The sequence below is a fragment of the Hyperolius riggenbachi genome, chromosome 4, assembly GCF_040937935.1.
Source record: "Hyperolius riggenbachi isolate aHypRig1 chromosome 4, aHypRig1.pri, whole genome shotgun sequence".
NCBI classification, from domain to species: Eukaryota; Metazoa; Chordata; class Amphibia; order Anura; family Hyperoliidae; genus Hyperolius; species Hyperolius riggenbachi.
In genome coordinates this window covers 454490335-454514032 of record NC_090649.1, presented here as the reverse complement: position 1 = coordinate 454514032, position 23698 = coordinate 454490335, and the positions used below count along the sequence as shown (strand labels likewise).

The 23698-nt window shown below is 43.7% G+C and overlaps 1 protein-coding gene across 2 annotated transcripts in view; it reads right to left on the bottom strand.

Annotated features, from left to right (window-relative positions):
- Positions 1-23698, bottom strand: part of LOC137504389 (phospholipase B1, membrane-associated-like) — a 160667-nt gene that overhangs the window by 34991 nt on the left and 101978 nt on the right. For both annotated transcript variants that reach the window (XM_068232750.1, XM_068232751.1), the window contains 11 exons: positions 21124-21189; positions 18443-18543; positions 16636-16717; positions 15602-15706; positions 12693-12788; positions 11943-12014; positions 11679-11756; positions 8141-8204; positions 5450-5508; positions 4838-4905; positions 1232-1275 (listed from right to left, as the gene is read on the bottom strand). In XM_068232750.1, the coding sequence (XP_068088851.1) occupies positions 1232-1275; positions 4838-4905; positions 5450-5508; positions 8141-8204; positions 11679-11756; positions 11943-12014; positions 12693-12788; positions 15602-15706; positions 16636-16717; positions 18443-18543; positions 21124-21189 (835 nt within the window). The remainder of the gene's footprint in view (positions 1-1231; positions 1276-4837; positions 4906-5449; positions 5509-8140; positions 8205-11678; positions 11757-11942; positions 12015-12692; positions 12789-15601; positions 15707-16635; positions 16718-18442; positions 18544-21123; positions 21190-23698) is intronic.

The window sequence follows — 23698 nt, the reverse complement described above, 5'->3', positions numbered from 1 at the left end:
CTACTATGAAGTCATGTATAGTATCTCTTAGTAACCCCTCAAATAGTTTGCATACAACTGATGTTAAACTTACAAACTTACAGGTCTATAATTTCCTGGATCAGATTTTTTGCCCTTCTTAAATAATGGGAAAACGTGGGCTGTACGCCAATCCACTGGGACTCTGCCAGTTGCAAGAGAGTCACAAAAGATAAGATAAAGGGGTTTATCTATAACTGAACTTAATTCCCTTAGGACCCGAGGATGCATGCTATACGGACCAGGTGCCTTGTCTATTTTTAATTTATTTAGTCTTGCCTTCACTTCTTCCTACGTTAAGTATTTAATATTACAGTTAGAAGATTGAGACTCTTCTGCCTCTGTAGTTTGCAACAGTGCTGTTTCTTTTGTGAAGACAGAAGCAAAGAAAGCATTTAATAACTCTGCCTTACCTTGGTCATCCACCATTGAGTTCCCATCCTCATCCTTTAGGAGTCCTATACAGTCAACCTTTCTTTTTTTAGAGTTAATGTACTTGTAAAACTTTTTTGGGTTAGATTTGATATCCTTAGGGCTCGTTCCCACTATCGCGAATCTGCATGCGTCCAACGCATGCAGATCCGCACATGTAATGCAAGTGGATGGGCCTGTTTCCACTGTAGCGTTGTTGAGGTGCATTTTTTTCAGCGGTAAAAAAACGCACAAAAGAGCCAACGATTTCGCCTGCGTCGGGAATCCGTGCGAATCGCCGCTAATGTATTTAATAGTAAAAACGCATGCGTTTGTTACATGCGTTTTTACCCGCGATTTCGCGTGCGATTTCGCACCTTTTTCAATTTTATTTTGCCCTGGCAGTGTCATGGTTAATTTCGCATGGCACCCTGCCATGCGAAATCGCATGCGAAATCGCGGGTAAAAACGCATGCGGAAACGCATCCGCATGCGTTTTTACAAGCGTCGGAATGCGGCCGAAATCGCGTCGCAACAGTGGGAACGAGCCCTAAGCGATTTGTTTTTCAGCTTCAATCTTTGCCTGCCTAATTTCTTTTTTTACAATTTTCTGGCATACAGAAAACACAGAGGCTTAACCCTTTCAGTGCCTTTCAGTGCCTTCTGCAAAAGTGAAACCAAACCTTCAGGTATTTTGTTTAGGATTTCAATAAATTGTAATGAATATTTTAATAAAGGTTATCATGCTGTGGCTAATCTTTTAGAGCGTTTCGTTCCAATTTGTAATTTCCATCAAACTCACTTGGGAGGGTTGTGACGGTGTTTAGGGTCTCATCTCCTCCACCGCTGTAAAAAGACAAAAAATATATACAGTATATATGATATAACGTTCAAACAGTTTATAGTGCAACAACTAGACATAAAAAGAAAACCATATTAGGCCCGGGTTCACATTAGCGTTTGCCAACGGAACTGGCCGTACGGATCCGTGGTCCGTTCTCCTGAACGGACGAAAAATTGCTGCAGGACTCAATTTTCCGGACCCTTTCGCTCAACGGAACAGAACCGGAAGATTTTGCAGCATATAGGAACCAATGAAGATGGACGTTTTACAACACACTGGCTGTAAAACTGACTGTTTTCACCGGATCCAGCTGGCCTGATCCGTATGTCCGGTTCAGTAAAACAAGGCTAATGTGAACCGGGCCTTATACAGGTGTGCTTGAAACTTTGTGAATTCCTTAAAGTTTTCTATATTTTTATGTTAAAGCAGGAAGCGTTTCTGGGCACTTTGGTACCCTAGGTTAAGCGCGTTTTGTAACCTCTCCCCAGCCCCCCCCCCCCCCCAAAAAAAAATCTTATGTAAAGGAAGGCTGTACATTTAAAAATATCCACATACAAACCTTTCACAACGGCCAGAAACAGGATTCTTTATCTACAGTACTTGACATAAGAAAAGCGTTACCGTATATTGCTTATGTACAGCCTGGGTCGTTACAAGCCCTAATATTTTCCTAGAAATGCAGAAGAGATATAGACAATCTAAAACAATTACTGCTTAACTAGCACTTTAATAGTACCTGCTATATCATTGTTATGCTATTCAGACCTCTTTTCTTAGAGTAGTCAGCAATACCAGTTTAGGTGTTCAATTCATCACTTTCTTTTTTTTTTTCAACAGCTGAATTGTATTAAAGATTCATCACTTTCTTAATGGAGCCAGCAGTTGTGTATAATAGTCCCAGAAAAAAAACTGCACTAAGAATAGCTATGTGGTCCCCCTCCTTTTGGTGTTACCCCAGGCATCTGCTTGTTTGCCTATGCCTAAAAATGGCCCTGTGTGAAAGTGACCTAAAACATCTTTACTGAGACCATAAAGCGGATTACAGCAGGCAGTAGATACTCAATCAAGGTACAATATCAACATTAGTGTCTCAACTCACCCATGTTTTAAAGTTTTTCTTCATGACACAGAATAATGAAAATAATTATTTGAAAAACTTAAAGTGAACCTCCAGACTAAAAATCTACTCAGCAGCACTGAAAAGGCTTGGTGTTTCTTTAACAGTTTCACAGCATCAGAACTTTGTTTTTCTTACCCAAGCCTCATTTTTAGCTGCACAGAGGAAAACTGCCCGGGCATTTTTCCCCTGATGCTGTGCAAAGCATGATGGGATTTCTGATGTTGTTGTTCTCCTTCTGCTGTTTTGGCGCAAATTTGTTTTTTTTACATTTTGAATTTGAGATTTGAAGCCTAGCGCATGCAGCTGTGAGGGGTGATCAGGATACAGGACAGTTGAAACTGTGTCTCATTCTCCCTATCACCTCCTTTCAACCAGAAAGATGGCTGCCCCCATTAAATCACAAACATTTGCCTGTTCTCTATTTTAATTAATATAACTAATGTAACTTAATGACAGTATGTTTGTTTAGGCCGAAGCTCCCTTTTAAGTAACTTGGGGGATACTTTTAGGCTATGTTTCCACTCCGCCCCCAGTGTTCCACCCCGCCCACCCTCCTATTGCGTGGCTGCCTGGCCGAATCAGGCCAGCCCCTGGGATGATCTACCCACCAAGATGCAGCTGCCACGAGGGAGAATGGTGAGAGTGCCCTGTCAGTGTCTCCTCCCCACCTAATGTCTGTCACCGCCCATCCCCCCCACCCAGTCAGTGTCACCCTCTGGCTCCTACCCACCTAGTGTCTGTATCACCCACCCAGTCAGTGTCACCCTCCGGCTACTACCCACCTAGTGTCTGTCATCCTCCCCCACCCAGTCAGTGTCACCCTCTGGCTCCTATCCACCTAGTGTCTGTGTCACCCACCCAGTCACTGTCACCCTCCGGCTCCTACCCACCTGGTGTCTGTCACCCTCCCTTCATCCCGTCACTGTCACCCTCTGGCTGCTGGCCACCTAGTGCCTGTCACCCTCTACACCCAGTCAGTGTCACCCTCCTCACCTATTGTCACCCTTCCCCACCCAATCAGTGTCACCCTCCCCAAACCCAGTCAGTGTCACCATCCTCCCCACCCAGTGTCACCTTCCTTCCCACTTAGTGTTACCCTCCTTCCCACCCAACGTTACCCTCCTTCCATCCAGTGTCACCCTCTCGGCGGACGGGAACATTTAATGCATTAATGTCTGAAGTAACATTTGCTGCACGTCCTATATGTGGGGTAATGTATGTGCATTTCACGTGTGCTGAATTTTAGGAGAGAGAGAGTGTGTGTGTATATTTACTGAATTTTAACATGTGCGAGGTAATGTTTGCCTCATTTCCCCATTTGCTGCATTTCATGTATTGGAGGTAATGGTTGTTGGATGTCATGTGTCGGAGGTAATGGTTGTTACATGTCATGTGTCGGAGGTAATGGTTGTTGCATGTCATGTGTCGGAGGTAAGGGTTATTGCATTTAATGTGTCGGAGGTAATGGTTGTTGCATGTCATGTGTCGGAGGTAATGGTTGTGGCATATCATGTGTTGGAGGTAATGGTTGTTGCATTTCATGTGTCGGAGGTAATGGTTGTTGCATGTCATGTGTGGGAGGTAAGGGTTGTTGCATTTAATGTGTCGGAGGTAATGGTTGTTGCATGTCATGTGTCGGAGGTAATGGTTGTGGCATATCATGTGTCAGAGGTAATGGTTGTTGCATTTCATGTGTCGGAGGTAACGGTTTCTACACAAATTACTTGATGGTTAGCTGCATTTGCTACTTTGGGGTTATTGCTTGAGCATTTGGCATTTTGGGGGCTCATGATTACTAAATGGTATGCTAATAAATAGCATCAAAAAGTTTCTGCAGATTTATCGTCTACACTTCCATGATGCAAATCTCCTGTTTCACCACATCATAGTGGACACTCTGCTTTCTTATGTGTTTGGGAAAGACACTCTGTTTTCTTATGTGTTTGGGAAACGATGACTAATTACCCTTAGGATCACTTTGCCTAACTGTTTTGGGAAGAAATTCTGGCCCGCAGCCTTACTGTTACACCGTTACATTAGTTAGCCCCACCCATGTGACGTCATAACCACACCCATTTTTTTCTGCGGCCATAACCTCGCTTATTCGCCCCTTCCCCCCTCCCGCCCGTCCCAGGTTGAGCCAATAAAAATCTGGTCACTGTACTTGTATTGTCATGTGAATCTGCATGCAGAAAATGCATGCAGATTCGCGTTAGTGGAAACAGGCCCTTACTGGACAAGTCCCCAAGGTCTACTTTAAACCCAGATCAATCCATAATGCATGTACTGCAAACATAATGCAAAGAATACCAGCTCTGAAGAGAGCATCTGATTGGTTGCTGTGGGCCAAACCCCAACTTCTAAAAATTCACGTTTGCAGCAGTTCATACAGCAACTCCCCAGACTGACTTCAGAGGTAGCACAATGATGATGTCATCACTCACCTCCAAGAGACACCTCTCCACTCCGTGGCCACATTCAAGATGGACGTCGCCCTGGCACCAAAGGCCGCCTGCAAACACAGTATATGTGGTATATTGTGATTTCTTCCAAGGTGAGCATTGGCCATTTTGGTGCCTTAGGCGAGCCACGTTGTGACAACATTCCCTCCTAATCTTGTGAATGGTAGATGGTAGCCTTAGTTTAGCATCAATAATAAATTGATTCTATACAGAGAAGATGTTGTTTCTCAGAATAAGTCTATAAAAAATACACAAATTATTACTTGGCCAGATACACCCCTGCGAAAACAAGGCGGCCCACAGCTGTAAGGGGGCCCCAATTATTACCTCACTTACTCCAATAAAGAGGTCCATCCTTGTTTAATGGCCGTTGCAAGATGGCCCCTCAGGCTGTGAGGATCACAAGAAGTTGGCAAGGGTAAGGTTGTGAACATTGGGGGGCTTTATCAAAGTTTTGCTGGCGGGTCACATGATTTATAGTTACACCACTGACCTCACCACCTCAAACTCGACGTAAAGGTCGAATTTCCTGTAATATCTTTATATTTCCCATACATACTGCATCTGAATGATAGAGGCTGCACAGATACATACCGTCAGGGAATCTCCCAGCGCTGCCACCACTTTGATGTCTCCTGGGCGGAGCTTGTGGACTGGAGAGAATTGAGGAGAAGCATTAGTCAGCATTAGTCACTCGGCAGGACCAATCACAATCGTTGTCTTTGGCATATGATAAAGAAGTTGATAACATGTATTCTGTTTCTGTTTTACAAAAACGGTACTAATTTGGGGACTGCTTGCAAAGAGGTAGAAAGGGCTTATTGTGGAAGTTTGATGCCTGGCTGGATGGTGTGATGGTTAAGGGCTCTGCCTCTGACACAGGAGACCTGGGTTCGAATCATGGCGCTGCCTGTTTAGTAAGCCAACACCTATTCAGTAGGAGACCTTGGGCAAGTCTCCCTAACACTGCTACTGCCTATAGAGCGCGCCCTAGTGGCTGCTGCTCTGGCGCTTTGAGTCCGCCAGGAGAAAAGCGCTATATAAATGTTATTTGTCTTGTCTTGTCTTGTCTTGGCTGTTGGGTGCACAGAGAAAGGGTGCAACGAGAACTAGTCAGGTCTGCGGAATTCGACTACTTCCTATTTCACACAGGTGCCCTCCGCTTTGGAAACACAGCAAACCCTGAATAGCTTAATAAACAAAACTAAACTAAAACATCAAGGAATTATCAGCTGACAGTCGCTTCTAGGGACCATGGGAAGTGCAGTCATCATGTGTCAAATGTACCCATCCCTGTATCCCTGTTGCTAGGAGAGTACATTAGGGCGAGAAGTTGGGCAGGTTTTAGATGCTTTGTGCGGAAAACTGCAGCAGGGAGCATTGTTTTTCCCTGCGCGTGATTCGGATGCAGGCTGTTGATTTTAATGGCCTGCATATCTGCATCCGAAATCGCTTGCCGGAAACCCTTATGTTATTGGGATATTCCAATCAATTTCAAGGTGTCTACAAGCTTTATTTTTCCAAAATGTTTTTAAAAAAACAAACTTTGTACAAAATCCACAAAGGGTCAGGAATTTGTACCTTCATTATCACTGTAGTGTACTTTTCAAAAAGTCCAGATTGTTAATTTCACACTGAGGGTTTAGGCAGTTTTGCTGCTAACAATCCAGGCTTCTGGGGTCAGACAGATGAGATTAGGTGGGAACTGCACAGAGTTTACAGCAGCAGTAAGTGGTTTATTATGGAAACAGAGTCTGTTCCAGTGTGTGCAGTTGTGGTTACCCACAATGCACCACTACTGAATATGCAAATGATCTCTTTTCGCCTGGCGGCAAGCATCGAGAACTGCTGGTGTATAGCAAGCCTATAGCTTTAAATATTACACAGCCACGTCATCAACCTCTCATGTAGACAGCCTGTTTCTGACTATTGATCCTCATCAGTACATGGCAGGGATTGATATGGCTGTATGGGATAGGGCTTGGACCAGTACAACAGAGTAACCAAGCAGCTCAGGGTGACCCAAACCACTAGGAATGCTCGAAAAGCCCTCCTACTAATAAGCAATGCTTGGTGAAATGTGCCTTCTTCAAACAGAAATATGTTCACCTATAACTGAATTATTGCAAGTTTCCTTCTGTTTTAACCATTTCAGCCGCCCAGATGTGAAGCTCACCTCCGGGCGGCTGCTTACATGCGCTCCCGCGGGTGCGCCATCGTGTCCCCGTGGTGTCCGCCACTAGCCCTGGGATCAATGAAAGGTACCATGGTTCCCGATCCCTGTCCCCCGCAGAAAAACCGAAGTGCTCACGCGCGAGGCTTCAGATCTTCTGCCCAAAAAAAATGTACGCATCCCCCTTGTACTTCCGCTTAGCGAGAAGTACAAGGAGGGAAAACAAAAATGAAGGTGGCCATCTTGTGGCCAAATAGTAAAACTACATCTACACATTTTTTACATTACATTTACACATTCAGTAACATTAAAAATGACCTGTTTATGTCCCACACCAAAATATTACCCAAATAAATGTTTTAATGAAAAAAAAAATACAATTAAAAACAAACAAACAAAAAAACATAAATAGTTACCTAAGGGTCTGAACTTTTTAAATATGCATTTGAAGGGGTATACTACAATTTTTTTTTAAATTATAAGCTTGTAATAGTGATGGACGCAACAAGGAAACAATGCACCTTTATTTCCAAATAAAATATTGGCGCCATACATTGTGATAGGGACAAAATTTAAATGGTATAATAACCGAGACATACGGGCAAATAAAATACATAGGTTTTAATTAAGGTAGCGTGGATTATTTTAAAGCTATAATGGCCGAAAACTGAGAAATAATGAATTTTTTCCATTTTTTTTCTTATTAATCCTGTAAAAATGCATTTATAAATAAATAATTCTTAGCAAAATGTACCACCCAAAGAAAGCCTAATTAGTGGCGGAAAAAACAAGATATAGGTCAATAAATTGTGATAAGTAGTGATAAAGTTATTAGCGAATGAATGGGAGGTGAAAATTGCTCTGATGCATGAGGTGAAAAATCCACGTGGGCTGAAATGGTTAAGAAGGCGCATTTCACCGAGCATTGCTTATTAGTAGGAGGGCTTTTCGGGCTCTTTTATCCCCCTATACATTCCTAGTGGTTTGGGTCACCCCGAGCTGCTTGGTTACTCTGTTGTTCCAGTGTGTGCAAAACTGTGCATAATTTGGATTGAACTGACGTATCTTGCACATTGTGGGGCTGCACTATTTTCTGAAGAGAAGATTCTCACCTGATGTTGGCACACTGTCAGAGATGAGCATCATGTCGGAGCATTCCAAATCGCTGCCCCAGTTCTGCATCACATGAAAAAAGAGGATTATAGAGTTGGAGTTATCGTTTAAAGCCAAAAACACAACCAAGGCTGATGAAAGAGGGCCCTTATTCAGCACTGACTGGGGCTGCTACTTTAAGTGACTGCTGTTTGATGGATGTGGATTTGATGGGTGGATGGATTTTCACCGCTGTGAATTGTACATACACCATGATGAAGCTGGCTTGGCGAAACATGTTGGTATGGGCAGCTATGCCTGTCCTGTTTAGCACCTACACTAGCGCTCTATAGTAGTCAGCATGTTACCTTACAATCCCTCACGCTTGTATCCCATCAGGGTTGGCAATTTTAGGTTGCAGTTTTTCTTAAAGCGGATCCGAGATAAAAAACTAACTATAACAAGTAACTTGTCTATATATCTTATCTAAAGTTTAGATGGTTTACACAGCAAATCTAGCTGCAAACAGCTTTAATAGAATAGGATTATGTCTTCCTGTGATACAATGACAGCAGCCATGTTATTTGTAAACATTACACAGAGGCAGGCTTATCTGTATCTTGAGCACTCAGCCTGTGAAAAAAACCTAATCCCCCCTCCTCCTCCCCTTTCCCTCTGAAATCAATGGCTAGTAACACCTCCCCCTCCTCCTGCCCAGACTGAGCTCCCATGAGCCCTTGCTACTGCCAAGGCTCTCTGAAAACCTGTGGGTGTGGCTTATTTAGTTTATAGGGAATTAGAGTATTAAAACAAAAACAAAAACGTATTTGGCTTAAAGAATGCCCTATAAACAATAGGAAAGGAACACAATTATGCAATGAGTAAAATTTCACCTCGGATCCACTTTAGGCTGAAGTCTGCATTGGGGCTGATTCATAAAGCTTTTCTGTTGAATTATCTCACCTTACTTATTAACTGTCAATCCATCTCTCCTAAATTACTTAACTCATGATTTCTCTCTCCTTAACTGACTTAACTCATGATTTATCTCCCCTGGGGCTTGATTCACTATCCGGAGGCAGCGCTAAGCGGGTCTTCCCACGTTATGGGGCCGTGCGTGCGCTAATATGCGCGCAAACACTTGCGTGCATAAAGTTATTACCGTTCGCCGAAAACATTGCATGGTGCGCCGTTAACGTCGCACCGTTCACGCGGTAATTTGCCTTTGTGCTCAAAACGATGCGACGTTTAGCGCGCAAAGGCGAATTACCGCGCGAACACTGCAACGCTTTCTGCGCTGCGCACGAATGGTAATAACTTTATGCGCGCAAACTACCTAGAGCCCTAGTTTGCACGCCCAAAGTCTTTAGGCGTGCAAACTAGGTTAGCGCCAGTTAGTGAATCAGGCCCCTCATCTGTTTATCTCATGAATTATCTTTCTTTATTTGTTTATCTCATGCATTAGATCTCCTTACAGTTAAGGCGGAAAATAAGAAATCCCCATCACCCTTATTCAATTCACTTTTTCTCTACTTTTTCTCCTACGTTTTCACATCTTATCAATAAAATGCCATTTAAGCTACCAGAAAGCAAGAAAATACTCAAAAGCAAAATAATTTTGACAGCACTTTTTTGTTTGTACTTTTTCAATTGCAGAAAGCTGAAAAGTTATTTTAAACAGAAAATGAAATGCTATTTCTTAGGAGAAATCGTGGGAGAAAAAAAATGAATGGACTAAGGGCCTTTGGCTAATATAGAATTCACTTTTTCTCCTGAGTTTTCTCCTAGGCGATATATTCACACCTTGTCATAAAATGCATAACGACCGCCTAACGCCGATAGGCGTCGGCTGGTCGAAGTGGTGTTACCATGGCCATGTCAGTTCACGGAGGGTGTCTCCCTGAACTGTCTGCGAGCCTCCGATCGCGGCATGCAGGCGAAATGTAAACACGCGGGGAAGAAATCCCAGCAGCGCCATAAAGGAGATCGGCGATCCCCGGCCTCTGATTGGCCGGGGATCGCCGGCATCTGATAGGCTGAAGCCTATCCTAGGCGGCGCAGGACGGATCGCCGTCCTGCGCAGCCCATAGCGAGAGGGAGAGGGAGGCAAGGGCAGAGAGGGCGGAAATCGCTGCGGAGGGGAGCTTTGAGGAGCCCCCCCTATCTGCTCAGCCACACAGTGGCGGGGATCAGACCCCCCCCAGCAGGACATCCCCCTAGTGGGGAAAAAAGGGGGGAAGTCTGGTCGCCCTGCTTGTTATATGATCTGTGCTGTGGACTGGAGAGCCCACCCAGCACAGATACTTAAGAATTAGCCAGGTCCTTAAGTGGTTAAACCACCAGCAAGCAAGAAAATACTCAAAATAGTTTTGATAATACTTTTTCACCAACTTTTAGGTAGTTTTTCAATTGTAAAACGCTTAAACGTTATTTTGAATAAAATATGAAGATTATCTCCTAGGAGATAACGGATATCTCAAGAGAAAAAATGACTTGCATATAGCCCCTTATCTTTTTTGGAGCATTTGCACGGCATAAACTGCCCAAGGGCTCTCTTGACTAGGGATGATCAATGAGATGCAAATTCTTCTGAAATTATGCACATTTTTATGCAAATATATGCAGTTTGAAAATTGACCAATCAATTTAAACCCAGGTCCATTTTCAAGCTGCATATATTTGCATAAAAATGTGCATCAACTCAGAATACTTTGCATATCTTTAATCATCCCTACTCTTGACCCTTTTTGCTCCAAAGGGCTTACTGACCTCTTACACAAATAGAACAGCCTGTATTTTTTTGCCACATTTTATAGTGCATATTCACTACAGTGCCTGTATGACTCCTAGGGATTTGACACTATTTAAACCCATTCTGAAGCAAAAATAAACTTATGATGAGATAATTTATTGTATGTGTAGTACGGATAATATAAAGTTAGTAGCAAAGAAAAGAGTCTCATATTTTTATTTTCAGTCACTTAGCTTTATTTATAACATTGAACCAGACTTTCACAGTTGCGTTTTGGACTCCACACTCGGAATTTTAAGCAGTAAACTAAACAGAACTAATCACCCTTTGAACTTTCCTACAGTAAAACCTTATTTCAAGCTGTATCTCACTCTTTCTTGGCTGTTTAAGCTCTTTAGAAAACAGGACTGAGTTCAGAGAATATCTTTTGTATAGATAAATCAAGTTTCTTAACTCTTTCTGTCCTGGAAAACAATATGAGACTCTTTTCTTTGCTATTAATGTTCTAGTTCCGCAGAGCTCGCTGTGCTGTAAATACTTGGAATCCTTTGATCTCTCTCTACTAGCAGAAAATATTAAAACTGAAAGCAGAAGCCCTCTGTTATTGTTTCATACTGCCCCCTAGTGACAAGTGGCCATAAATACACATTACAGCAGTACTAATTAGAAGCAAGGAAATGTAACAAATAAAAAAAAAGTCCTATAATAAAATGGCCTTGAGCACTTACACGCATCTAAATAAATTGGCTGTTAAAGTTAATAAGAAGCAATATAAAAGAGGATATAGAGTAAGTAGTAGTTATTACGGTGATTGGTGGTGGAGTTGGCGGTGGAGGGGGATAGATGTAGTCGCTGTTCTTAGAAGTTCTCAGGAATGGCTGTGCCTGCAGGAGAAAAGAAAAATTATAAAGAAGAAAAATAATGAACAAAATGAACAAAGTTCCAGGTTTACTGTATAGTATTGGCTACATTAAGTTATAGCGTTGCTACTCCTAAACAAAGCTACAATACTATGACAATATTATCACATATTTATTAGGGTAATCAGTTTGAAAATGCAAATCTCTTACTGATGTTGGACACTTCAGTGTTATATTGGCCTGGAAGTTCAGGGTGTCCGTTTTGGATCCAAGAGGTTCGAGCTGAAACAAAAAAAAAATATATATATATTATCATCACAATCTAATCCCTACCATAGTCATGTATTGTGTATGTATCATAGTCTAGGAGCAATTTAGGGGGAAGCTGATTAACTTATCTGTATGTTTTTGGGATGTGGGAGGAAATCCCGGAGGAAAACCACACAGACACAGGGAGAAAATACAAACTCAGAGTAGATAGTGCCCTGGCTGGTATTTAAACCGGAGACCCAGCGCTGTAGTGGTTAGTAAGAACTGATGCAGGGATATTGCTGGGACCTGGAGGACTGCTCCTGACTGAGGATTGTCTGTTGATGGAGAATGGACTTGTCTGCTGATTCATCAGAAATGACCAAGAAAGGGCCAGTTTCTTTGTGGTTCAATGTCACACAGATGTTGGCAGTAAATTAATAATAATAATACATCCATGCATTTTAAAAACTGCCTTTTCTCGTCTTTACCATTGTTAAATGGTGGATTTTACACCGCATGTAAAAAGTACCTGTGATGTTTCTGTTTTGCCTTCTGTACAGAGTATGAAGGAGGCTGAGGAGCTGTAAAGGGGTCTCACAACACCTCCGTGAGAGCTCATGTATCGGAGTTAGTGTCAGACGTGCTGATAGGGGGTTCCGCACCCCCCCCCCCCCAGATTACTCCCAGGTTTCCTGAATTCATATTTACCATATTGTTCCAGAGCAGCCGAGCCAGTTGGCTGTGACCCTTCTGATTGATGTGGAAACAGTCTGGAGCGAGGTAGGAGGCATCGGGGACCCCATTCTAGGAAGGAAACAAACAGACCATCAGCTGCGCTGCCCTCTGAGGTTAAGTCTTGTAACTTGTTTTTCTTTAACTAAATGACTGAAGAAGGAGTTCAATTAAGATGAAAGTGAGGGGGAGCGGCAGTGAGCAGGGTATAGTCTGTATACTCACCTCCACCTTAGCGGTAAGCAGTCTGCATGCCCTCAGGTGCACCAGTGTTTGTGCCACAAGCTGGAGATGCAAGTGTAATTTCTATAACCGTGCCGGTATCACAGTTGCAGCCTCTGTTCAAAGCGGGGGATAATAGGGACAGGGCTTTGCAAGGTTTGTAGAGCAGAAAACACTTACCGAGCCTCCAGGTGCCACCTTCTACCCTTCCTGCAGCTCCTTCAGCTTTTTGGTGACCATACATGGCTCCCAGTGTGTCACATGACCTGATGCGGGTCAGGTGGCATGCCAGGAGCCATACACAGAAGATGTTGGAAAGCCACTAGCAGCTACAGGAAGGGTAGGAGATGGTGCCTGGAGGCTTGGAAATTAATTTCAGTTGCACGGGGGGAGGGGGGGTTGTAGTTTTGTGCTTTTTTGGCACAAACCTCCACCCCACATTTATCTGGCCACAGGCAATCCCCGCTTGTGCTGCATACCAGGGGTCTTGCTGTACATAAAATCAATTTCAAAGATGACTCTGGCGCTTCTTGACTATTATTGAATGGGCTGCAGAGAGAGCTATAAGGTTTGCTCTAACCTCATCGATTTTTGAATCAGGTAAAAATTGATCTATCTGCGCCCAAGTGACCAATACACTTGGGCGCAGATAGATCAATTTTTACTCTTGCTGTACATATTTTTCTTATGAAATCTTTATGGTATGCATGACCATAAGTGAGGCTTAAAGTGAACCTTAAGTCAACGATAAAAAATGAGATTTACTCACCTGGGGCTTCCCTCAGTCCCCAGCAGCCGATCGGTGCCCTCGCAGCCCCGCTCTGACACTCCAGGACCCGCCGGCGAACACTTCCGGTTTGGACGTCACCGGACGACAGGCATGGGAACGCGAGTGATTCTTCGCGTTCCCAGCCTGTATATCGCCCCCTATGCTGCTATTGCGGCCTCCATATAATTCCCCAATCGTTACAGTCAGAAACATCTGATCTGCTGCATGCTTGTTCAGGGTCTATGGCTAAAAGTATCAGAGGCAGAGGATTAGCAGGATAGCCAGGCAACTGGTATTGCTTAAAAGGAAATAAATATGGCAGCCTCCACATACCTCTCACTACAGTTGTCCTTTAACCTTTTGAGGACCGGAGATCCTACGCCGCACTTGTAGCTGTTCTAGCCTGAAGCGACATAGGACCTACGCCACCCGCCATTTCTGCTCCCAACGCAATTGTGCGCATCCGAGAGGGGAGATTAAGCTGTCATATGACAGCTGACATCTCCCCTCAGTGATCAGAAGCCCATCGTGTATGGCTTCTGATCACGTGATCACTACGATCGCTGGCAGATCGTAGTGATCACTGTGACAGCTGCAGAGGTGGGGGGAAGAAGAGGATCCCCTGCCATTCCTCCGACGATCGGCGCCCCCCTCCGCTCTGGCCGGCATCTCTGCTCCCTGTGACGTCAGCGCCGGGTCCTGGCTTGATGACGTCATCAAGCCGCGACCCGGAACTGAGCGGCATTAGGAGCGGAGATGCCGGCCAGAGCAGAGGGGTCCACTGCGGCTCATTGCTGGAGCCTGGAAGGTGAGTGAAGGCTGCTGGTGAAAAGGGGGACTCCATGCCCAGCATGTAACAGAGGGGATCTGGCTGCCTCCCCCCCCCCCCCTCATGCAATTTCGCCTGGTCCTTAACCACTTTGGCCTCCTGGACGTACTAGCTACGCCCAGGAGGCCATGTGCGCCCCCGCGGCCGATCGCGCGCGTGCACGCGCACTCCCGGCCCGCGGTTCACTAGCCAGGCAATCAGTGAATCAGGCTATGGTGCCCGATCACTGATTGCTCTCCCCCCGAGAAAAAACATCAGCTTCGCACGGAAGCTGAGGTTTTTCTGTTCCTATTTCCCACGACATCACTCTAAGCGTCCGTGTTATGCTTAGAGTGGCATCATTGTAAACAAACTCATGGCTGCCATCTTGTGGCCAAAAAGCTAACTGCATGAAAATGCAAAAAAAAATTAAAAAATAGACCTATATGTACAAAAAAAAAATTTGATTTGCATCCCACCCTCCCAAAAATACCCACATAAAATGTTTAATAATAAAAAAAAAAAACATTACAATTAAAAAAAAACAAACACAAATATTTACCTAAGGGTCTAAACTTTTTAAATATCTATGTAAACATGAAATATTTCTATTTTTTTTTAAATTATAAGCTTGTAAATAGTGAGGGATGCAAAACGGAAAAAATGCACGTTTATTTCCAAAAAAATGGTGTAATAACCGGGAGAAATGGGCACATACAATACGTGAGTTTTAATTGTGGAGGCATGTATTATTTTAAAGCTATAATGGCCGAAAACTGAGAAATAATGATTTTTTTCCGTGTTTTCCTTATTCTTCCTGTTAAAATGCATTTACAGTAAAGTGGCTCTTAGCAAAATGTACCCCCCAAAGAAAGCCTAATTGGTGGCATAGATCAGTTCATTGTGATAAGTAGTGATAAAGTTATAGGCTAATGAATGGGAGGTGACCATTGCTCGGACGCTTAAAGTGAAAACGACTGAAGGCTGAAGTGGTTAAGGGGGGGTTAGGCAGCCAGTCCCCAATAGGTTAAGCATTTTCCTTTAAGAAACCTTATCATTATAACCCGCATACAAAACACAGATTACCGGGAGATATGGAAGGAGGATGTGGCTGAAAAATGGCTGCAGAACCACTGTGAAGTCGTCTTTTGTGTCATATCTTCCTGTATTGATCAGTTCCTCCAGACCTTTCTAGGATAAGACAGAAATATGAGAAGGTATTATTTTTGTCCTGCATTGCACCATGTAGTTATACAATCACCAGTGCCCAAACCACCACCAATCCCATGGAACTCTGCACAACTCCCTGTCATGGCCCCCCTTACACAATACAAATACGATGCAATTGTAATTACAGGAAGAGTTAATCAAAAAACAAAAAATTAACCATAAAAATCTAGAGTCCATTTTAATATTAGGCACAGTAGGCTTGTTCCTAAATTGAAAGGGGCAATGGTGCTTGTTAAACAGCCTAATCTGTCCTATGGAGTGAGAAGGTGGAGGGGAAGAACGAGGTGTCCCCCTGCTGCCCACATTAAAGGATACCCGAAGTGACATGTGACATGATGAGATAGACATGGGTATGTACAGTGCCTAGCACACAAATAACTAGGCTGTGTTGCTTTTTTTCTTTCTCTGTCTGAAAGAGTTACATATCAGGTATGTAAGTGGCTGACTCAGTTCAGACAGGAAGTGACTACAGTGTGACCCTCACTGATAAAAAAATTCCAACTATAAAACACTTTCCTAGCAGAAAATGGCTTCTGAGGGCAAGAAAGAGATAAAAAGGGAAATTTCTTACCCCTACTCTTTCAGGCAGAGAAAGAAAAAAAGGAACACAGCATAGTTATTGGTGTGCTAGGCACTGTACATGCCCATGTCTATCTCATCATGTCACATGTCACTTCGGGGTTTCTTTAAGAACCAAAACAGCAGTTGGCCCAAATACGATCTAACCAGAGGATACTCTGAAGGAGAGGCCACTGGCATTGCTGTGTGACTGTACTTACACTAGATTTTCCCCTGAAATGACTATGGACAATAATTTCAGTGGACAAATATCTAGCATGCGTAGCCTGGGTACACAATACACTGGGGTGCATTATATTGCAGTACCACACCTGATATGCAACGTCAGTGTCCTTTATCATCTGTAACTCATTGGAACCATCATGGCTATTCAGGAGACATGGGCACAGCATCCTGTACAACACAAAAATAACGCAACACAGTAACATATATGCACTGTACTGTATTTACAGGTAGTATTATTTTGTATTTATAAGGCACTGATATCTTCTGCAATACTTTACAAAGTACGCAGTCGTGTCCTCAGAGGAGCTCACAGTCTAACCTCTACCACAGTCATAGTCTAATGTCCTACCATATTATTATTATGTATTTATATAGCACTGACATCTTCTGCAGCACTTTACAGAGCACATAGTCATGTCACTGACTGTCCTCAGAGGAGCTCACACTCTAATCCTACTATAGTCATAGTCCAATGTCCTACCATAATTATAATATATATAAATAGCACTGACATCTTCTGCAGCATTTTACAGAGTATATAGTCATGTCATTGTCTTCAGAGGAGCTCACAATCATAATCCCCACCATAGTCATATGTCCTTAAAGGAGTTATCAGGGGAAAAAAAAAAAAGCTTTACTCACCTGGGGCTTTCTCCAGCCCCTTGCAGCCGACTGTCCCACGCTGACCGATCTGCTCTCCGCCACCGTCCTGGTCTCCGCGCACAGTGCAGAGGCCGACCCTGAAGTCATCCTTACTGTGCCTGTGTGAAGCGCCGCTGTGAATCATGGCCACGTTGCCCCCGGCGTAATGCGCGGACGCAGTAGTTCTGCGCCTGACATGATGAGATAGACATGTGTACGTACAGGGCTAGGCACACAAATAACTAGGCTATGTTTCTTTTTTACTTTCTCTGCCTGAAAGAGTTAAATATCAGGTATGCAAATGACAGTTTCTGTCCTGACTATAGCATAACCCTCACTGTTACAGAATTACAGCCATAAAACACTTTCCGCAGAAAATGGGTTCTGAAAGCAGAAGAGAGATAAAAATGGGCAAAGGTTCATAGATTTTAGCTTTGACATACTTCAATGAATGTGTCATTAAGATAAGGTCATGCAACAGTAAAAACTTAAAAAATAGATTCAAATATAAAATAAAACTTTGGGATGACTAAAAAAGTAATTTTTAGGAGAAGGAGAATAGATACAATTGTTTATCTCATCATTTTTTTGTTTCACCTCGGATGTCCTTTAACATAGTCTAAGGCCAACCAATTAGCTTATTTGCATGTTTTTGGGATGAGGTTGGGAAACAAAAATCCACTTTACACTGGGCATGTACGGTTCTATTTTTCTTAGCAAAACAGCTGTTTTCTCAAAGCACTGGGCAAATGGGCATCTGGACATCTGTGTGAACTAACCCATAGAAGAATTCTTATGCTCAAACCCAATGACAAACTTTGTTGGTACAGGAAAAGTCTTATTTCGCTGCAACACAGTGAAAATAATTCCTGTATATTCCAGAATTTACCTGTACAGAGAACAATAGGCTTTGGTCATCAGGCTCCAAGTCTGGGGACTTTGCTCTTCTAATGTTAGAAATGTCTTTATTGCAACAGTAATGCAACACTCTCTTCTGTTTACAAAACAGGGCCAGAGGAAAGTGTACGATAACCTTAGTGCATTCATGAAAGGACTATGGAGGTCACTATTGTTTTAGTGAAGTTCTCCCTTTAATTATGACATAGCAATGGCCCAGGACAAGTATGCAGAACAAGCTCTAACTCAAATGGCAGCACACATGTTCCAGCTGTGTGAATATGAAACTGGTGAAGCCAAAAGATCAGCATGACAGTTCACGCAACTGTCACTGGCGCCCCCTGGTGTACTTACTTTGTAAGGAGGGTGGGGCAATCCACCCGGCTGTCCAGCACTCCCTCTCTAAGCGGGATTATGTCCAATGTCTTGACCAGGTTGACAAATGCTCGGGGGACCTCAAGGTAGAGAGGAGGAGAGAAACTGTGACTTAACTTATGGTGTTCGGCCCTACATTAAAGGCAAACACAAGAGCAGCTTATTCAACAAGACACAACAGCTATGAGATGATATGAAGTGCAACCAATCAAAATGCACATAACTGCAATCAGCTCAGGTACAAGCTTAGCTATGATTGGCCGATGGCTCTACAGTTAGTTTCTTGTTCTTTGCATTATACTCTACAGATTTAATAAAAGCAGAACTCCATCCACAATTCTTAGGTTATTTTGGTGTAGAATAAGAGATTATTTGAATCCACTGGGGTTTTAATTGCAAGCTAGACATGGACTAATAATACACCCAGTTCCATCATGGATCTTGAACTGTACGCTGATAACAAGCTAGATAATACCTTCTCCTCTTAAAGGTTATTATGCTGTTACTTATTTTTTTTAGAGCAGAAGGAAAGTTCTGAATTCAGGTCCTCTTTAAGCTTGCAGGTGACAGAGTCCATGACTTCCTAAAGAATTTCAAATATTTCATTCATAATGCAACAAGACAGTTTTCCACATTGCCTCAATCCTTCTTAGATCATGATTATTTAAGGTTACTTTTTTGCATGGTGGCATTTTTAATTGCATTTATGGAAGCAGCAATGCACAGTGTTCATAGACGATGGTTTTCAAAAGTCTGATTTTAATGCAATGAAGCTGATCACGGCCATCCAATTCTAGCTTTCAGCCTTGTTCCGTGCATACAGAGATTTATAGTGTTATTTTGTACCCTAGATCAATGTTTTTTCAACATTTTATTGGTATGAACCTCTTTTAAAACCCTGTACTCACCAAGTACCCCCTAGCATAGTAAACCTTATCACAAGTCCACGACCTCCGGTGATATCTGACTGGTTATCCTAAGTAAATGGTGTATTACCCTTTATCAAACTCGTATATACACATAGAGGCTGCCCTTGGAAATTTGGTAACGTTTGGGGCAAGTGGACTTCTTCCCACTTAACTATAACAGTATAATTTAACCTCATACAGCATGCTGAGTCGGGACACGTGAGTAAGTCGAAATCCAGCCCTATTGCAACTGAAATGTATAACCTACCTACTTTCTTTGTACTAAGTAATATGAATGTGCACTCCATGTTCTCTCTGTTTTTGTTAATTAGTTTATATAAGTGAACTACTCGTTCTTACAACTTACTTGGAATATACGACTGCCATTTATTGCCACTACAGATGCCATAATTGTAACTTACCACCATATGTTACTCAAATAATAATAATATCTAACTGCAATTATTACAACCTGTATTCATCTACGGTATGTACCTGATTGAATGACCCTAATTCTCTCTCATTATACTGTGCTATGGTATCTGCAATTATTTAACCTTGTAATATTTAATTCTGCCAATAAACATGTTTAAAAAAAAAAACATTATCACAAGTACCCCTTGACAAATATATATTTAATCGTAGTACATGATAATTGGTTCTAAACAATTTCCAAGCATTTACTATTGCTTTTAGTTAGCTAAAACACTAATTTGGTGTTGTTTGTTTAAGTAAGATTTATCATGTATTAAAACTCTAAATTTGTTATTCTTGGTTAAGTATATAAAGCCTGAGTACCCCCTGGAACCAGCAGAAGTATCTCCTGGGGTACGCGTACCACACATTGAGAACCTAGGCCCTAGATGATGAAATCCACAACTTCTTTGCAGTTTTATGTTGAGTAATGTTAGAAAACCTGTAACAAAGAAAACCTCCCCTGGGGGTAATAACCTCGGTGGGGAAAGCCTCCGGATCCTATTGAGGCTTCCCCCGTCCTCCTTGGTCCCACGGCGGTGGCGAAAACCCTCCCGGAACGGCGGCGATGTAAATATTTACCTCCCTGGCTCCAGTGCAGGCGCAGTATCGGCTCTCCGCCTCAGGGATAGGCGGAAATACCCGATCTCTGTCGGGCCGCTCTACTGCGCAGGTGCAAGTCTCCTGCACCTGTGCAGTAGAGCAGACCAGACAGAGATCGCGATTTTCGCCTATCTCCGTGCGGAGAGCCGCAACAGTGCCCCCGCTGGAGCCAGGGAGGTAAATAAAGCAGCGCTTATTAGCGCTTGTCAGGCTTGTCGAGGGAGGATTCCGGGACACTTCGGGGGAGCCAGCGCTGGACTGCCTGCAGCTACAGCGGAGGGGTAAGCCTCATTGGGACCCTGAGGCTTCCCCCTCCCAAGGTGAGCACCCCCCAGGGGAACTTTTTGTTGATAGAGACTCTTTAAATAGCTGTACTTTTATAGCAACTCTCAACTCTTCTAGTCAGAAATTGGGGGTGTACCTGTACAGCTGTCCCTGATCTCTGACTAGAAAAGTTGAGATTTGCTTAAATCGTATAAAAAAATCAATCAATCAATCAATCACAAATGATTGTTTTGGGCAACCTCAGTCACATGCGTGAACAGGTCATTACTGCTTTTAAGTTGTACACCCCGAATTACCTTCATTATGACAATTTTCTTCTGCTAGCGAGTATAACACAAGAGCACATGTCTTTGGGGAACAGAAGTGGGAGTTTGGCGAGCTGCGACTCACCTCCTCATGCAGCATGTCCAGGGCCTCTTTAATGTTGTTCACATAACTCACAGCAGAGAAAACATTCTGAGGAAATGAATAAAACACATAAGCAAATAATGTACTATAATCAACATTCCACCTGGGAAGTCATTTATCTTGAAGGAAGAAACAGGCTCAATACTCCATATTTCATTACACTGAAAGTGGGATTACACTCATAGGGCTGGATTCACTAAACCATGATAACTCATATTACGGTCGTTTTCGCGGACAATTGCAAATTTGCCCGCTTTTGTGCAATTGGGCGTGCAAATTTGCGATCATACGCAAATGCGAGAATGCGTGTGAAAACGGCCGTGATATGAGTTATCACGGTTTAGTGAATCAAGCCCAAAATGATTTTGCCCTAACACATTAAACAGTAAAAAATAGGGATGGGACGAATCCACAATTTTTTCGAATCCGAATCCGAATCTGAAAAGGTTCTCGAATATCTCGAACCTTTCGAATCCCGAATCTAACGAATCCTGCACTTAAGAATTGTGCGATCCGTGGTATAGTTGCCCGCAGTATAGGTAGCGAGGTAAAGGTGCCTTTAGTATAGCTAGCTAGGTATGGGTGCCTTCAATATTGGTAGCTTTCAGTATAGGTAGCAAGGTATAGGGGCCTGCAGTATAGGTAGAAAGGTATATGGGCCTTCAGTATAGGTAGCAGGGTATATAGGCCTTCAGTATAGGTAGCAGGGTATATGGGCCTTCAGTATAGGTAGCAGGGTATATGGGCCTTCAGTAAAGGTAACAGGGTATATAGAGGCCTTAATTATAGGTAGGTATGTAGGTAGGTATAGGGGCCTTTAGGTAGGTAGGTATAGGGGCCTTTAGGTAGGTAGGTAGGTACGTATAGGGGGCCTTTAGGTAGGTATAGTGGCCTGTAGGTAGGTAGGTATAGTGGCCAGTAGGTAGGTAGGTATAGTGTCCTTTAGGTAGGTAGGTAGTTAAAGTGACCTTCAGTATAGGTAGCAGGGTATAGGGCCTTAAGTATAGGTAGGTATGTAGGTAGGTACGTATAGGGGGCCTTTAGGTAGGTATAGTGGCCTGTAGGTAGGTAGGTATAGTGGCCAGTAGGTAGGTAGGTATAGTGTCCTGTAGGTAGGTAGGTAGTTAAAGTGACCTTCAGTATAGGTAGCAGGGTATAGGGCCTTAAGTATAGGTAGGTATGTAGGTAGGTAGGTATAGGGGCCTTTAGGTAGGTAGGTATAGGGGCCTTTAGGTAGGTAGGCACGTATAGGGGGCCTTTAAGTAGGTAGGTAGGTATAGAGGCCTGTAGGTAGGTATACGGGCCTTTAGGTAGGTAGGTAGGTACGTATAGGGGCCTTTAGGTAAGTAGGTAGGTATAGGGGCCTTTAGGTAGGTAGGTATAGGGGCCTTTAGGTAGGTAGGCACGTATAGGGGGCCTTTAAGTAGGTAGGTAGATAGGAATAGAGGCCTGTAGGTAGGTATAGGGGCCTTTAGGTAGGTAGGTAGGTAGGTAGGTACGTATAGGGGCCTTTAGGTAGGTAGGTAGGTATAGGGGCCTTTAGGTAGGTAGGTAGGTACGTATAGGGGGCCTTTAGGTAGGTATAGTGGCCTGTAGGTAGGTAGGTAGGTATAGTGGCCGGTAGGTAGGTATAGTGTCCTGTAGGTAGGTAGGTAGTTAAAGGGACCTTCAGTATAGGTAGCAGGGTATAGGGCCTTAAGTATAGGTAGGTATGTAGGTAGGTAGGTATAGGGGCCTTTAGGTAGGTAGGTATAGGGGCCTTTAGGTAGGTAGGTAGGTATAGGGGCCTTTAGGTAGGTAGGCACATATAGGGGGCCTTTAGGTAGGTATAGGGGCCTTTAGGTAGGTAGGTAGGTAGGTATAGGGGCCTTTAGGTAGGTAGGCACGTATAGGGGGCCTTTAGGTAGGTATAGGGGCCTTTAGGTAGGTAGGTACATATAGGGGGCCTTTAGGTAGGTATAGGGGCCTGTAGGTAGGTAGGTATTGTGGTAGGTAGGTAGGTAGGTAGGTACGTATCCTTTAGGTAGGTATAGGGGCCTGTAGGTAGGTAGGTATAGTGGCCGGTAGGTAGGTAGGTACGTATAGGGGGCCTTTAGGTAGGTAGGTATCGCTCCCCCTCCCCCCCCCCCGTGCCTCCTCCGCTCACCCCCACGGCCTCCTCCGACCCCCGTGCCTCCTCGCTCACCCCTGCATAAGTATCAACTCACCTGGCCAGTGGAGCGCAGAGCGGCAGACCTCGTCATTACTTCTCGGTTCCCTCTAGTGGCCGGACCGGCTTTTACTGATGACGTCATTGTAAAAGCCGTCACTAGAGGGAACCAGGAAGTGAGCGAGAGGTCTGCCGCTCTGCGCTCCACTGGACAGGTGAGTTGATACAATGTATGCGGGCGGGCGGAGGAGGCGCGGGGCGGGCGGAGGAGACGCGGGGGGGGGGGTCGGAGGAGGACGAGTGCGAGCGGCGGATGCGCGGCGATGCAGCGTCGGGATTCGGCGGATTCGTAAACTGGAAAATGGCGTCGGGATTCGAATCCACGAATCTCGAATATTTCACAATATT